The sequence below is a fragment of the Globicephala melas genome, chromosome 19 (genome assembly GCF_963455315.2).
Source record: "Globicephala melas chromosome 19, mGloMel1.2, whole genome shotgun sequence".
NCBI lineage: Eukaryota > Metazoa > Chordata > Mammalia > Artiodactyla > Delphinidae > Globicephala > Globicephala melas.
In genome coordinates, this window is record NC_083332.1 from 50,203,422 (window position 1) to 50,217,000 (window position 13,579).

Below are 13,579 nucleotides of genomic sequence, written 5' to 3' on the forward strand. Positions count from 1 at the left end.
GAATGTGAAGCCTGCTGACCATTCTAGAATAGTATCTGGTCCCCCAGGCTTGACCCCCTCAGGGACACACACACTATTATCATCTTTATTCTGAAGAAAAGGAAACTGAGGCTTGGAAAAGTTTGTGGCTCACCTGATAACATAATCAGGAGGCAGCAAAATGGGACGCTAGCCTAGGTCAGGCCAAGTTCATCTTCTTTTTTTTTTTTCTTTTTTTTTTTGGCCACAGCACGCAGCTTGCGGGATCTTAGTTCCCTGACCGAGGATTGAACCTGTGTCCCCTGCAGTGCAAGCTCAGAGTCCTAACTGCTGGACTGCCAGGGAATTCCCCAAGCTCATTTTCTTAACCACTGATCATAATGTCTCACTCCCTTATCTTCCATCAACACCAGTTTGATCGGGAAGCAAATGTCATCTGGTACTAGGATCTTAACGTGGCAATTAACCAGGCTGCACAGGGTACCCTGGTCTCTCAAAACAAGTCCTGCTATTCACAGCATCCTCTTCAGATCCTCTCAGAGGGGAAAAAGATTACTTACCCGCTTGTCCCATATCCGTACATCCCCGTCATGACTGGTGGCAAGGCAATTAGCGTTTTTTTTATTCCATTTGACCTGTGAGGCACCCGCTGCAAAGAAAAATCAGGGGAGGAAAGCTGTTGCCCTCAACGCCTTCAGCACCAGAGTGGAGCTTATCCAGGGGAGCTGGATAATGAGCTCCGGATGAGTAAGAACAGAACTCTTCAAGCTTCTAGGACTGCATCAGCTCCATCGTTAAGGAGAAAATGAAGCCAAAGAATAAATGAATTAACACATGGGAACAGGATCAGAGTCACCTAATTGAGGAAATAATCTCACTAAGGAGAAAAAAAAAAAACTTCAGGTTACCTCCGAGCAGAATCAGCAGGGAAATACAGTTTCTTACAGAGCGGCGGTTCAGCCCGGCTCTGCTGGTTGGTAACTGACACATCACACAACCTGGCCCTTCATCCTCTTGGACACCAAGCTTGCGCTCCCAATCAGAAGAGCCTCAGCTCAAAGCCTGCTCCTTCCCACACTGGTTTTTTTGGTTTCGTTTCTGGGGGAGGGAGTGTCTTGGAAAAACACAGCCTCCAGATGAGGCTCAGCTGAAGAATAAGCCCCAGTGTGGCCCAATTCTGCCCTCAGAAAATTATGTGCACCCCACCCCCACTCTCATCTCCCCATGAGCAAGCGGTTACACGTGGCCCTGCGTGGAGACAGGGAAAGGGAACACTCCTGGCACCATGTGAACTCAGTCCTCTGCCAGAACACAGAGGTAACAACAACGGGGACAAAAGAGCTACATAAGAGAGGAGGCATACTGGAAGATGCCAGAAGGGGCTGAGACGGGTGGAAAATTGGGGCATAGCAGCACTTCCAGCTGACTCAAAATAATCACGATGATGATGTTAAACCAGAACCACATGATGACTCTCCCTCCACCTCTTCTTGTTCTTTGCTCAGACAACACATGACATTTCTGCTTTGACACCCTCTCCCTTTGGGTGGGTGTTTATTACTTGGGGACACCGCAGTGGATCCAGGACTTTGGAGAGCAACCTGACCAAGAAACCGCAGAGTATGAGACAGGAAGCAAGGACTCAGAACCTAACAGGAAATAGAGTAAGGCCCAGACTTTACCCTTGCTTGGTTTTGGTGAGGGTATTTGTTTGCTTATTTGGTTTTTTGTTGTGTTTTTTTTTCCTTGAGACACAAGGCACCTTAAGTCACCTAAGAACGAATGATGGAGACCCTGAAGTTGGAGGATGGTCTCCTATTACTTAGGAGACCCAGTTTCTTTGCAAGAAATGATATCAGCTAGAGGAGAAAGTGTGTAAAAAAAAAAAGACTGCTCCAGGGTCCCTGGTGGCGCAATGGTTAAGAATCCGCCTGCCAGTGCAGGGGACACAGGTTCAAGGCCCAGTCCAGGAAGATCCCACGTGTCATGGAGCAACTGGGCCCGTGTGCCACAACTACTGTGCCTGCACTCTAGAGCCCGCGAGCCACAACTACTGAAGCCCGCACGCCTGGAGCCCGTGCTCTGCAACAAAGAAAAGCCACCGCAATGAGAAGCCTGCATACAGCAATGAAGAGTAGCCCCCGCTCACTGCAACTAGAGAAAGCCTGCACACAGCAACAAAGACCCAACGCAGCCAAAAATAAATAACTAAATTTATTAAAAAAAAAAAATACTGCTCCGTCTCCACGTGACAGTTACCAAAGAATTCAACAACACAGGAAAAAAAATTTTCTCTATGTCTTTAATGTTGTGTCTAAATGAGATGATGGATGTTCACTCAATTTACTGTGGTCATCATTTCATCATGTACGTAAGTCAAATCATTATGCTGTACACAAACTTATACAGTGCTGTGTGTCAATTATATCTCAATAAAACCAGAAGAAAAGGAAAAAGAAAAGAAAAATAAGTTCCAAGAAAATATGCCTTTCCCAGTAGGTGGTCCATCAGAACATGAAGCCTCCCAGAGGATTCTGGGAACCCCCTAATTCAATGTGTTTTATTAGGATTGTGACACCAGGGTCAAACGGAGACCTCCCAGACCATAAGAGCTCTCAGAAACAGATAACGCTCTGGAGCACACACGGACATGCTCTTACTGACCCCCTACCCCAAGGTATAAACAATGTGCTCACAGAGAGATGAGGACCACAGGCTCTGGGGAGCCGCAGCACCCGGGCTGCACCTCTCAGGGAATGAGAGCTCTGCCACCACTGAGACCTCACTGAGGTGCAAAAAAGAAAGAAGTCTCCTACCTCTGTTTTTTCAGAAAGACTCCCAAAAGAAAGCAATTAGAATAATCTTTCTTTTTAGAGGTCCTCTATAAGCCATCTAACTTAAAAGCCTGCAAGTAGAAACAACAAAGTCAGGGATGGATGACTGCGACATTCACAGACCATTAGTAGTTTCTTTCAGCTCAGTGTCCTCTGCAACCACGTCTGTGGGCCATTCTATGCCTCAGGTCATAAGTGCCTACAAGTGTGTGTGCACAGGTTGTGAGGGAGGCACCAGCACAGCTGTTAAGCACTCAGCACAAGTGACACAGGTGCCTGAGTTCCACATCCATGGAACAAACACTCCCAGAGCATCTCCACAGGACAGGCGCTTAGGCTGACCCTGGTCTGCAGCCCTGAACAAGGCAGACGTGGTCCCTAACCTCACAGAACAAACCAACCAACTGCTTAATACGGTCATGATGTTTAATGCCTTCAAATGATGAGGTGTTGGGGTGCAGGGGGATAAAAAGAAGAATCATGTGATCATTTTGGAGCAAACACCAAATGTGAATTCAAATGACGCAAGAAGATACAAAAAAGCAGGATTTAAGAGACAGATAATATGATCTGTTTTGACCAAGGAGGCCAAAACAGAATACTGATGGCTGGGCTTCATCATGGTGGGCAAGGTATACCGGTTCTATGCCCAAGTTCAACTCTCAGGAAGTGGTGAGAATACTCTGTAACAGGCCCAATGCAGCACTGCAAAAAGAGTCAAATTCCAACAGAGTGATGAAAACAGGTAGCTCAGAAAGTGATTTCAAAGTTTCAGTATGCCCAGTATGCCCATAAATGATACCACGGGGACACAATCAGTATAATCTAGACTGTGCGGAAACTGCAGTTTCCTCAGTAAAGAAACTGCAGGGAAGGAAAAACAAACAAACAAACCAAAAAAGGGAAGGGAGGAGAAACCTACCAACTGAAAGAGATGAGAAATATATCAACCACTTATAAATACGGACTTTATTTGGATTGATTCAAATAATTTGTAAAAAGAGAACAAAAAACAAAACTACTGAGACTACTGGGGAAATCTGAATACTGCTTAAATATTTGACGACATTAAAGAGCTACTGTTAATATTTTTAGGTATGCTAATGGTATTGTGGTTATGTTTTTTTTAAAAGGATTCTTCTCTTATTAAAAATACTTAACTGAAATATTTGTTGATGAAATGATATGACACCTGGGATTTGCTTCAAAATAATCCCAAAGGGGATAGGGGTAGGGGTGGGTGGACTAGCGGGTGAAAGAGGAAATAAGATTGTCTGTCGACAACGTTCAAGCTGGATGACGAACACAAGGCAATTCATCCTCTTCTAGTTTTATACACTTTTGAAAGTTTCCACAAGAAAAAGTTTAAAAACAAACCAATGTGGCTCCTGCCCTTGAATTTTGAAATAAGTTCCTGACCACATTCGACAGTCCTGACTCTAACTTCTGCGAGGAGCGGGAGAAGGGCCCTGTGACGTGGACCTTACAGGTCCACGCGACCGTGGACAGAGCCTGGGGCATGGGGGACGGGGGGGGTCAGTGGGAACGAAGCAGTGGAAGGAAGGGAATGCAGGCCACCGGGGGGGCGTCCACTCACCTACAGCAGACAGCGCAACGGTCGGCTTCCGTGTATCTCTGAAACATAAGAGTCAGAAGTCAAAAGCCCGTTCACCTGCCCCCACCCCCCTGGTGCCTTTCTCCCGCTGCTCGCATTTCTTCACTTTCCTTTCAGTGGGAATGTGAGGACCTTAAAAAGTAGTGTAAAGAGAAGCCTGTCTCCCTCCAGCGAGATGAACTTTCTCAGCCTCTTCAGCTGAGGCTAAGAATTTCCAATTATACAGTTGTATCCACAGAGAACAAATTACACGACCTGGCGTGGCCTGGGTAACTCTGATGCGGGGGTGGAGGGAGCCAAGGGAACCCCTTCCTGGTGTCATTTCTCCTGTGGAACAACGGGACAGTTGTGGAGGCGTAATTCTGCAAGAACCAACAGCACTGCCAAGGTGGACTGGAAAACTACTCTGGGTGTTCCCAACAGCCAAGAGGTAGAAGCAACCTAAGTGTCCACGACTGATGAACGGATAAATACACTACTGTCTCTACATACAATGGATTGTTATTAGACCTTAAAAAGGAAAGCAATACTGTCATGAGCGACAACATGGACGCACCCTGAGGATGTTATACTAAGTGACGTAAGTCAGTCACAAAAGGACAAACACTGTATGATTCCACTTACATGTGGTACCTAGAGTCGTCAAATTCACAGAGACAGAAAGTAGAGTGGTGGCTGCCAGGGACTGAGAGGAGGGGGAAACGGGGAGTTGGTTAATGGGTACAGATTTTCAGTTCTGCACGATGAAAAAGTTCTGGAGCTTTGTTGCACAACAATGTAAACATACTTAACACTACTGAACCGCACTCTTAAAAATGATTAAGATGGTAAATTTTGCTTTGTGGCTTTTACCACGATTTTATTTATTTTTTTAAACTACTCCTGGATACAATGGGAGACTCAACCGTTCACCACGAATGGTCAAAATGACAGAACTGGGCAGCCCCCTAGGGCTAGGAGGGCCAGACAAGGCAAATCTGCAGCCCTGGCTTACTGTTCAGAAGACCTGAGAAGGCAAGTCAGTTCAAGTGTCTTTCAGTCTTTAAATTATGAAAACAACTGTTTCATGTAAATGAGGGACGCTTGCCCCAGAGCTCCCAGGGGGCGGTTTGCTCGTTAAGAGCCCCTCTCTTCCACTTCCCCTGGATTTTCTGCTCCTTCTCCCTCCTCTGGCGCTGCCCTTAGACCTGTCACCTTGGAAGCGCTAACCTGCATGGGATGCAGGTGAAGTCAGCTGTGTGCATCCTTACTCCCTGAGGATCCCTTTCCCTGGTCTGTCTGGTCAGTCAAACCTCAATATCTGGCTTGTCCTCTGCCTACAGTTTACCTTTCAGTGTAAAGCATCACAAAGTCACCGCCATTTGGGAGCAGAGTGGCCTGGCTGGGGAGAGGGTGTCCTTTCTGGGGACTCCACAGGCCACAGGCCCTCTAGTTAACGGTTACGGGGAAAGGAATCTGCTGTACAAAGAGAAACGGGAATGGATGTTTATTAAGAACTCAGGACGCGCCAGGCCCTGGGCTGGGCGCTCCTCCACTCTTTGCTCCGTGGAGAGTTGCTCTATGAGGTGGCTCTCAGCCCCCTTTCCAGAGGGGAAGCGAAGCGTCACCAAGAGCAAAGCAGCTGTCCTGGAGCACTGCTCGCTGCAGCATGTGTGTGTCTGTACCCCTCAGAATGCCCCCACCGTCACCTGCCACTTCAGGAAGCTCCAGCCTGACTTCCAAATGCCAGAACCTGTGGTTCTCTGACAACGGGATTTCCCTGGCTGCTGAAGCCCGTTTTGCAAACCTCTGTGACAGGCCTGAAGTGCCAGGGAGCTGAGGCCCCCGGGGACAGCCTTCAACCAATGACTGACAGTGATGGCGCCCCCGCTTCCTCAGCCCTCGGAGGGGAACACCTCTGAGGAGGGAGTGGTACACCAGCCCCTAGTGTTCCCAGTAAGACCAAGCTCCACCTGTTCATGGTGGTACCCAATTAGATGATGTGCCCTTCCGATCCTGTCTCTCTTCCCACCCGATGTGGCCTTCCCGATCCTGTCTCTCTTCCCACCCCCAATAGCAGTTCTGTCCCCTCCTAAACAACGTATCTGCAGTGTCTCCTCATCTCAGGGTCTGCATCTAGGGAAAACCAAATTAAGATACCCGATCTCTAAAACAAAGGTCCCAGATCATTCCACAGCCAAGTGGTTATGCCTCTTAATGGTTCTTACTTGATATCCCAAATGTAGATGTAGGTGTCCACAGAGCTGGTGACCAGGAGATCTGGCTCAAACACTGCCCAGTCCAAGTCACTGGAAACACAAGGAATAAACAGGACAACAACGAAGAGAAAAAAATTCAGAGTCCATTTCCAAAGCATTCGCAGATTTCATTTCTAGTGGCTTCAGAAAGTCACTGTTAATGGGCCCCTGAACATGGTTTAGGCTGGGAATCTCCAAAGTTCTTTGGGAAAGAAGACTTAACCAAGCTCTGAAGGAAACTTTCAGGTCCTTCCCTGGTTACCACCTGCTCCCCCAAACCAAAAGAAACAGAGCATTTCAACTTAAAACACATACACACACAAAAGCGCACATACGTGCATGTGCGCAAACTAAGACAAAACAAAGAAAAAAACTCCACGTAATTGTTGACATCGTTTTTTAAGTCAGACTCAACCACAGGTACCTTGAGTAAACCCAACATCTTTAAAGCACTGGCAAACTGCCGTGTTGCCTCACAGTTTTCAAGGAGGGCAAGCAGGGCCCTGGTCCTCCCTACCCACGTCCTCACTCCTTGAAAGGCACTTGCTACACAAACAGTTAACACAGGCCGGGGGTTCTGGCCTTTCCCATCACCTCCCACGTCAGCTTCACCACTCCCACACTTCCTGCTGCTACTTCTCACAAGAAGTTTTCCCCACCCAGAAAAGGATGGATCCAGGAACATTCCAGAAGCCAGCTGGAAGGCCACGAGTGGGAAGCAACTGGGCATCTGGGTAACGGACTATGATGCAGGAGCTCCACGTGGTGCCCCACTGTGGCTGGACAGAGAGCAAAGGGCTGGCCCCCAAGGTCTCTGTGCTCCAGGGCACCGCCGACCATGAGCTGTGGGATTCTGCGGGTGTAAGTTCATCTCCCTCCTACAGCAAACAGCTCTAACCCTTTATTCTGGACCAGGCTGTACCTAAGTGTCTCCTGGGATCGGGGTTAACAGCTACAGGGATGCTGGCTCCTGAACACTGGCTGTTCCTCGCTGCAAAGACCATCACTTCAGGACTGCTAAGGACGCAGCAGCCACCTGGAGCCAATGCAACACAGAGGGTCCAGCCTGGAGGGGGACGGTGTCTTTGTTTCACTTCCCGAGACACTGCGACAAAGTGAGACAGGCCAGGGAGCAGTGGAGGGCTGTGCCTACCTGATGACACGAGTGTGGCCTTGTAAGGTCGTGCTGACTTCCCCACTGCCGTCTTTCCACTTATAAAGGTCGACACGTTGGTTGCTCTGAAAAGAGACAAGGGGAAACCCATCTTGAACAGTTATGGCTGAACTAAGGATACAGACACACTCGTGAGCACGTGAGCTATGGGTTATGGAGCCGCCCCCAACCATCAGAAGAAAATCCTCCCTGCCCTAACGGTCACACACCCATCTCCCCAGCTGCTGTCACACTCCATGTTCTCAGCTCACCCTTCCCACCATCAAATGCCCGGAGTCCACCTACCACACTTTGAAAAAACACATGCATGAGAAAGAAAACAGAATCACCACTAAAAGGGTGTCCTAGAAGGCAAAATTATAGAAGACTCCTTGAAATATGAACTTCTTTAAGGGTTAAGCAGAAAGACACAGGGAAAATGGGCCAGAAGAAACCACAATTACAATAAGGAGAAGGAAGAAAAACAAAGCTTCAATCAAACTACATTTCTCTTAAAGAAACAAGCCAGCAAATGCTCCCTAAATATGAGTTAACGAAACACACTGAAAATGGATAAAGATTACTAATAGACTAAATACTATTAGTAGGCTATTTAATAATTTCTGAACTGATATATATATATATATATATATATATGATGGATTTTCATTTTAGCTCAGAGACAGATAGTTGTATACAGCTCTGAGATTTTTATCCAGAAATGCCAGTTTCCAATTCTAAATAGGTAAGGTTCCTGTCAAAAGGTAAGGATTCAAAATAGCTTCCAATGGGAATAGGAGTGTAAAGAAAAGCACCCCCTCATCTTTTTTATTTATTTATTTTTTTGCGGTACACGGGCCTCTCACTATTGTGGCCTCTCCCGTTGCGGAGCACAGGCTCCGGACGCGCAGGCTCAGTGGCCATGGCTCACGGGCCTAGCCGCTCCGTGGCATGTGGGATCTTCCCGGACCAGGGCACGAACCCGTGTCCCCTGCATCGGCAGGCGGACTCTCAACCACTGTGCCACCAGGGAAGCCCCCCCCCATCTTATAATAACATTCCTAGCCATTTCCAGGGTCTGCTAGTGCCAGTTTATGCACTAGGAACCTTAAGAAACCTGCCCTCTGCTCTTTCCCATCACACTGCACACTGTGTGTCATCACCCACATCACAGGTGAGGCAACTGAGGCTCCAAAAGTTGGATGGGCGCTCAAGATAAAACAGTGAGTGTTGAAACTGGGACTTGACCTCAGATTTGCCTAACTCCAAAGCTCTTTCTCCTGAAAATGCTTGCCTTCCAACCAAGAGCAATGAAGGGAAAAAGAAATCAGTAAATTGAACTTCATCAAAATTAAAACTTTTATGTATCAAAAGACGTTATCAAGAAAGTAAAAAGACAATCTACAGAATTGGAGAAAATATTTGCAAATCATGTCCGTGATAAGAGTCTAGTATCAGGAATACATAAAGAACTCTTATAACTCAACAGCAAAAAGACAAACAACCCAATTCAAAAATCCGCAAAGGACTTGAATAAACATATCTCCAAAAAATGATATACAAATGGCCAGCCAGCACGCGAAGGGATGTTCAACATCATTAGTCACTAGGGAAATGCAAATCAGAACCACAGTGAGATACCACTTTATACCCACTAAGATGGCTAGAATTTTTAAATTACAAAAACAAAAACAGGAAATAAATTTTGGTGAGGCTGGATTGTGCATTGCTATGCAATGCTGATGCACTGCTGATGGGACTGCAAAACGGTCTTGTGCATTGTAGAAAACAGTTTGATGGTTCCTCAAAAAGTAAAACACAGGCTTCACATGGCCTTTCAATCACTCCTAGGAATATATACCCAAAAGAAGTGAAAATGAGTACCCAAAAAAGTACATGTACAGGGCTTCCCTGGTGGCGCAGTGGTTAAGAATTCGCCTGCCAATTCAGGCGACACAGGTGCGAGCCCTGGCCCGGGAAGATCCCACATGCCGCGGAGCAACTAAGCCCATGCGCCACAACTACTGAGCCTGTGCTCTAGAGCTCACGAGCCACAACTACTGAAGCCTGCGCACCTAGAGCCGGTGCTCCGCAACGAGAGAAGTCACTGCAATGAGAAGCCTGCACACTGCAACAAAGAGTAGCCCCCGCTCGCTGCAACTAGAGAAAGCCCGCGCGCAGCAACGAAGACCCAACGCAGCCAAAATAAATAAATATATTTTTTTAAAAAAAAGTACATGCACGTACATGTTCTTATCGGCACTATTTATAACAGCCAGCCCAAATGTCCATCAGTGGATGAACAGACAAAATGTGGTGTATCCCTATGATGGAATATTATTCAGCCATAAAAAGGAGTAAAGTACTGATACATGCTCTGACGTGGATAAAGAAGCCAGACACAAAAGGTCATGTATGGTATGACCCCATTTATATGAAATATCCAGAATGGCTAAATCCAGAGATGGAACACAGACTGGAGGTGGCCAGGGGCTGCGGGTGGGGGAATTACTGCTTAATGGTAAGGGGGTTTCCTTTGGAGTGATGGAAATGTTTGGGAACCAGATAAAGGTGGCAGTTACATAACACTGTGAATGTAGTAAATGATACTGAATTGTTCACTTTAAATGATTGTCTGAAAAAAATAAATAAGGCTCTTTCTTGCCACTCCCAAACACATGCAGTATTAATCCACTTGGGCCTAGTACTGAAGGGTCAGCCTAAATCTGTGCTTCCCAATCAGGGGGGATTTTGCTTCCCAGGGGACACCTGACAATGCCTAGAGACATTTTTGGCTGTCACGATGGGGGTGGGGGAGGATGCTACTGGCATCTAGTGGGCGAGGGGCCAGGGATGCTGCCAATTTCCTACAAAGCACAGGACAGCCCCCACCACGAAGAATGATCTGGCCTGACCTGTCAACAGTCCCAGGGATCAGGTCCACTTTAGTCGTTGTCCCTGGTTCAAGGCAGACAGTCAGATTCTATTTTGGAAATGACGGGGAACGGCAGCTTTTTGTTCCTTCTAAAGCTGACAGCCTTGCTCTTCTTTCTTTTGTGAGACGCTTTCCTCTCACAGACTGTCATTCCCGACAAGAACAGACCCAGACAGCACTGCGAATGGTCATATTCCCTGGAGGATGAGAAGGGCTCCTTCAAATACTGCCCTCCCGGCCCAGTGCAAAAGGAGCCAGAGGTTTAGGTCTCTAATTGTCCTAGGAGAACAGAACACTGATAAAGAATCAGGCAAGGGATACCAGAGATGATCTAAGCCCAGATATTTTTTCAGTTGTGAACCCCTTGGAAAACCTAATGAAACATATGCATCTTTTCCCTGGAAGAATTCACATATGAACAGGATTCAATCAAAAAAGAATCCCTCCCTTTGAGTGGAAGGGTGTATGGAATCTTCTGATCCCTCTGAAAGCAATGACAGTTGCCCCCAGACCAGCTCACCAGGTCCTTCCTTAGAACCTCTTTCAGTCACTGGCTAGTTACATTCATGCAGAAAATGGGTTCTTATCACACACAGACATAGAGGTATCTACCTGTTTCCCTTTCCAAACCTGGATTCAATTCTTTGAATTACCGATGGTACCCCCAATTCTTTTCATATACATTTAAATCTGTAATTGCCTCCATCTTCCTTTTTGAACCATGCAACCCCTCTTTGCCGCCTGAGAAATGACGATTATGTCCTCTTCTCTACGTAGAACACAGACCTACCAGCCTAGATCTCACATTTAAAAGACTTTTCCGGGCTTCCCTGGTGGCGCAGTGGTTAAGAATCCGCCTGCCAATGCAGGGGACATGGGTTCGAGCCCTGGTCCAGCAAGATCCCATATGCCACGGAGCAACTAAGCCCGTGCACCACAACTACTGAGCCTGCGCTCTAGAGCTTGTAAGCCACAACTGCTGAGCCCATGCGCCACAACTACTGAAGCCCGTGCACCTAAAGCCCATGCTCCACAACAAGAGAAGTTACCACAATGAGAAGCCCGCGCACCGCAACAAAGAGTGGCTCCCACTCGCCACAACTAGAGAAAGCCCGCGTGCAGCAATGAAGACCCAACACAGCCATAAATAAATAAATAAATTTATAAAAATAAAAAAATAAAAGCCTTTTCCTGTATTCCTTGAATGAGCTCACCGAGGCTGCAAAATAGTGCGCGAAGCTGTCATGAGGATTCCACTGCACGGCTCCAATGTCCCACTTGCTCTGGCGTGAGATCTTTCGGTGACCTTCGAAGGGGGCATCTAGACTGACGATGTATAGGAATCGGCGGCTAGGAAAACAACATCAACATTATGAAAACAGAACAGCATTAGCACTAAGATAGAAAAGTACATTTGGAATGACGTACGGTTCGCAAGCAGTGCTCAAAAAATCCCCAGATGTACATGACGTTTATCGACTCCGAAAGGCATACAAGTGACAAGAGTAACTCGTGGCTGCTGGGCAAGTGGGAGCCATACTCCCTGTGAGATCTGTCTCTAGAGATGGTCCTCCCTCCCATATCCATGGAAGTCTGACCTCCTCCACCAGATTCAGCTCCAGCCCAGCCCTCTCCCAGGCTTTTCCAATCCCCCAGTTAGGATCATAGCTGCTTCCACACGACTCCCATGACACAGTCTGCATTTGGACTACAGCACAGCACTTATCTCTGTAGCAGAACTGCTAACGTAAATGTTCCTGTCCCAAACCAACTGAGTGTTTGGGGTATGGAGCATGTCTTGAATATCTCTATATGTCCCTCCTCACTAGGCACAGTGCTTTGCATGCAATAAACGTGTGTAAAATTAAACACCTCGCTTATCACTTAGCTAAATAATTTGAGAAGATCTCAAATTCCCGTGCAAGTTGACTACTTGGTGATGGGAACTAAATTAACACTATCAGAAGGGGAAACAATAACCAAAAAATAATAATAATGAAAATAATAATAAGTGCCAATAATGTTCAAGGTGCCAATCAATATAAAGGATCTGAAAACGGTGATGTCCTTTGTTCACCTATTTTCCTTCTGTTTTAAGAAAAAAATCCTTGGTGTGTGTATCAACCTCTTCAGCAGCCATCAGCGGTTCTTTGTTGGGGAGCGCTCCAAGCCCCCGGGAGTCGGCGAGGACAGGTGGGCTCGATAATGAAGAAAAAGATTAACTGTCCCCGCTCAGAACAGACAGGAAGTAGAAAGTTAAAATGGCATGTAGAACTCTAGCAGAAACCCGAGGAGGGATGGATTAAGAGAGAAAGGAAGCACAGGTAAGACACAAACTAAGAGAATTTCTGGGGCTTCTGAGAAAGTTGATATAGTACAAAGACCTAGAAACTCTGACCTCTTCCTAAGGAATCATCTGATCCCATGGCAGGCAGGCCGGCATTTCCCATTAGAATGAAACAGGGCAAAGGCCAAGCACTATATATATGGCGTGTTTTTCAGCAGGGGAAATCAGAGACAGTACAGGGCAAATGCAGAACAGCAGAAGGTGGGCACTTCAGGATAAACATGCCTGATTGGACATAACATGTTTGTCTTCATCCCCCACTGAAGACCCACTAGAATAAGAGTGAAAACATAAAAGACGGAAACCCACAAAGAAAATGAGGGAGGAAACGGAAAGCCGACAGAAAAATGGTTAAGTGATCCAGGGGAAAAACAACCAGCACCCAAGGGCCTGCAGAGCGAGCTGGTTCACACTGTGGAAATCCAGGCCCGCAGGAGCTGGAGAGGAAGAGAAACTACCTCAGAGGAGCCCTGGGCCTG

General features: G+C 46.9%; 1 protein-coding gene across 9 annotated transcripts in view; it reads right to left on the minus strand.

Moving 5' to 3' along the window:
* WDR59 (WD repeat domain 59) overlaps nt 1-13,579 on the minus strand; it is a 124,575-nt gene that overhangs the window by 94,838 nt on the left and 16,158 nt on the right. For 8 of the 9 annotated variants that reach the window (XR_009559875.1, XM_060288287.1, XM_060288288.1 and 5 more), the window contains exons 3-7: nt 11,968-12,103; nt 7,819-7,904; nt 6,636-6,716; nt 4,411-4,448; nt 540-628 (exon numbers count right to left, since the gene is read on the minus strand). Coding sequence is in view for 8 of the 9 variants with exons in the window: in XM_060288287.1 (XP_060144270.1) it covers nt 540-628; nt 4,411-4,448; nt 6,636-6,716; nt 7,819-7,904; nt 11,968-12,103 (430 nt within the window). In the remaining variant the exon portion in view is untranslated. Of the gene's footprint in view, nt 1-539; nt 629-887; nt 1,038-4,410; nt 4,449-6,635; nt 6,717-7,818; nt 7,905-11,967; nt 12,104-13,579 lie in introns of those variants that run through there. The other variant, XM_060288292.1, reaches the window with a different exon arrangement.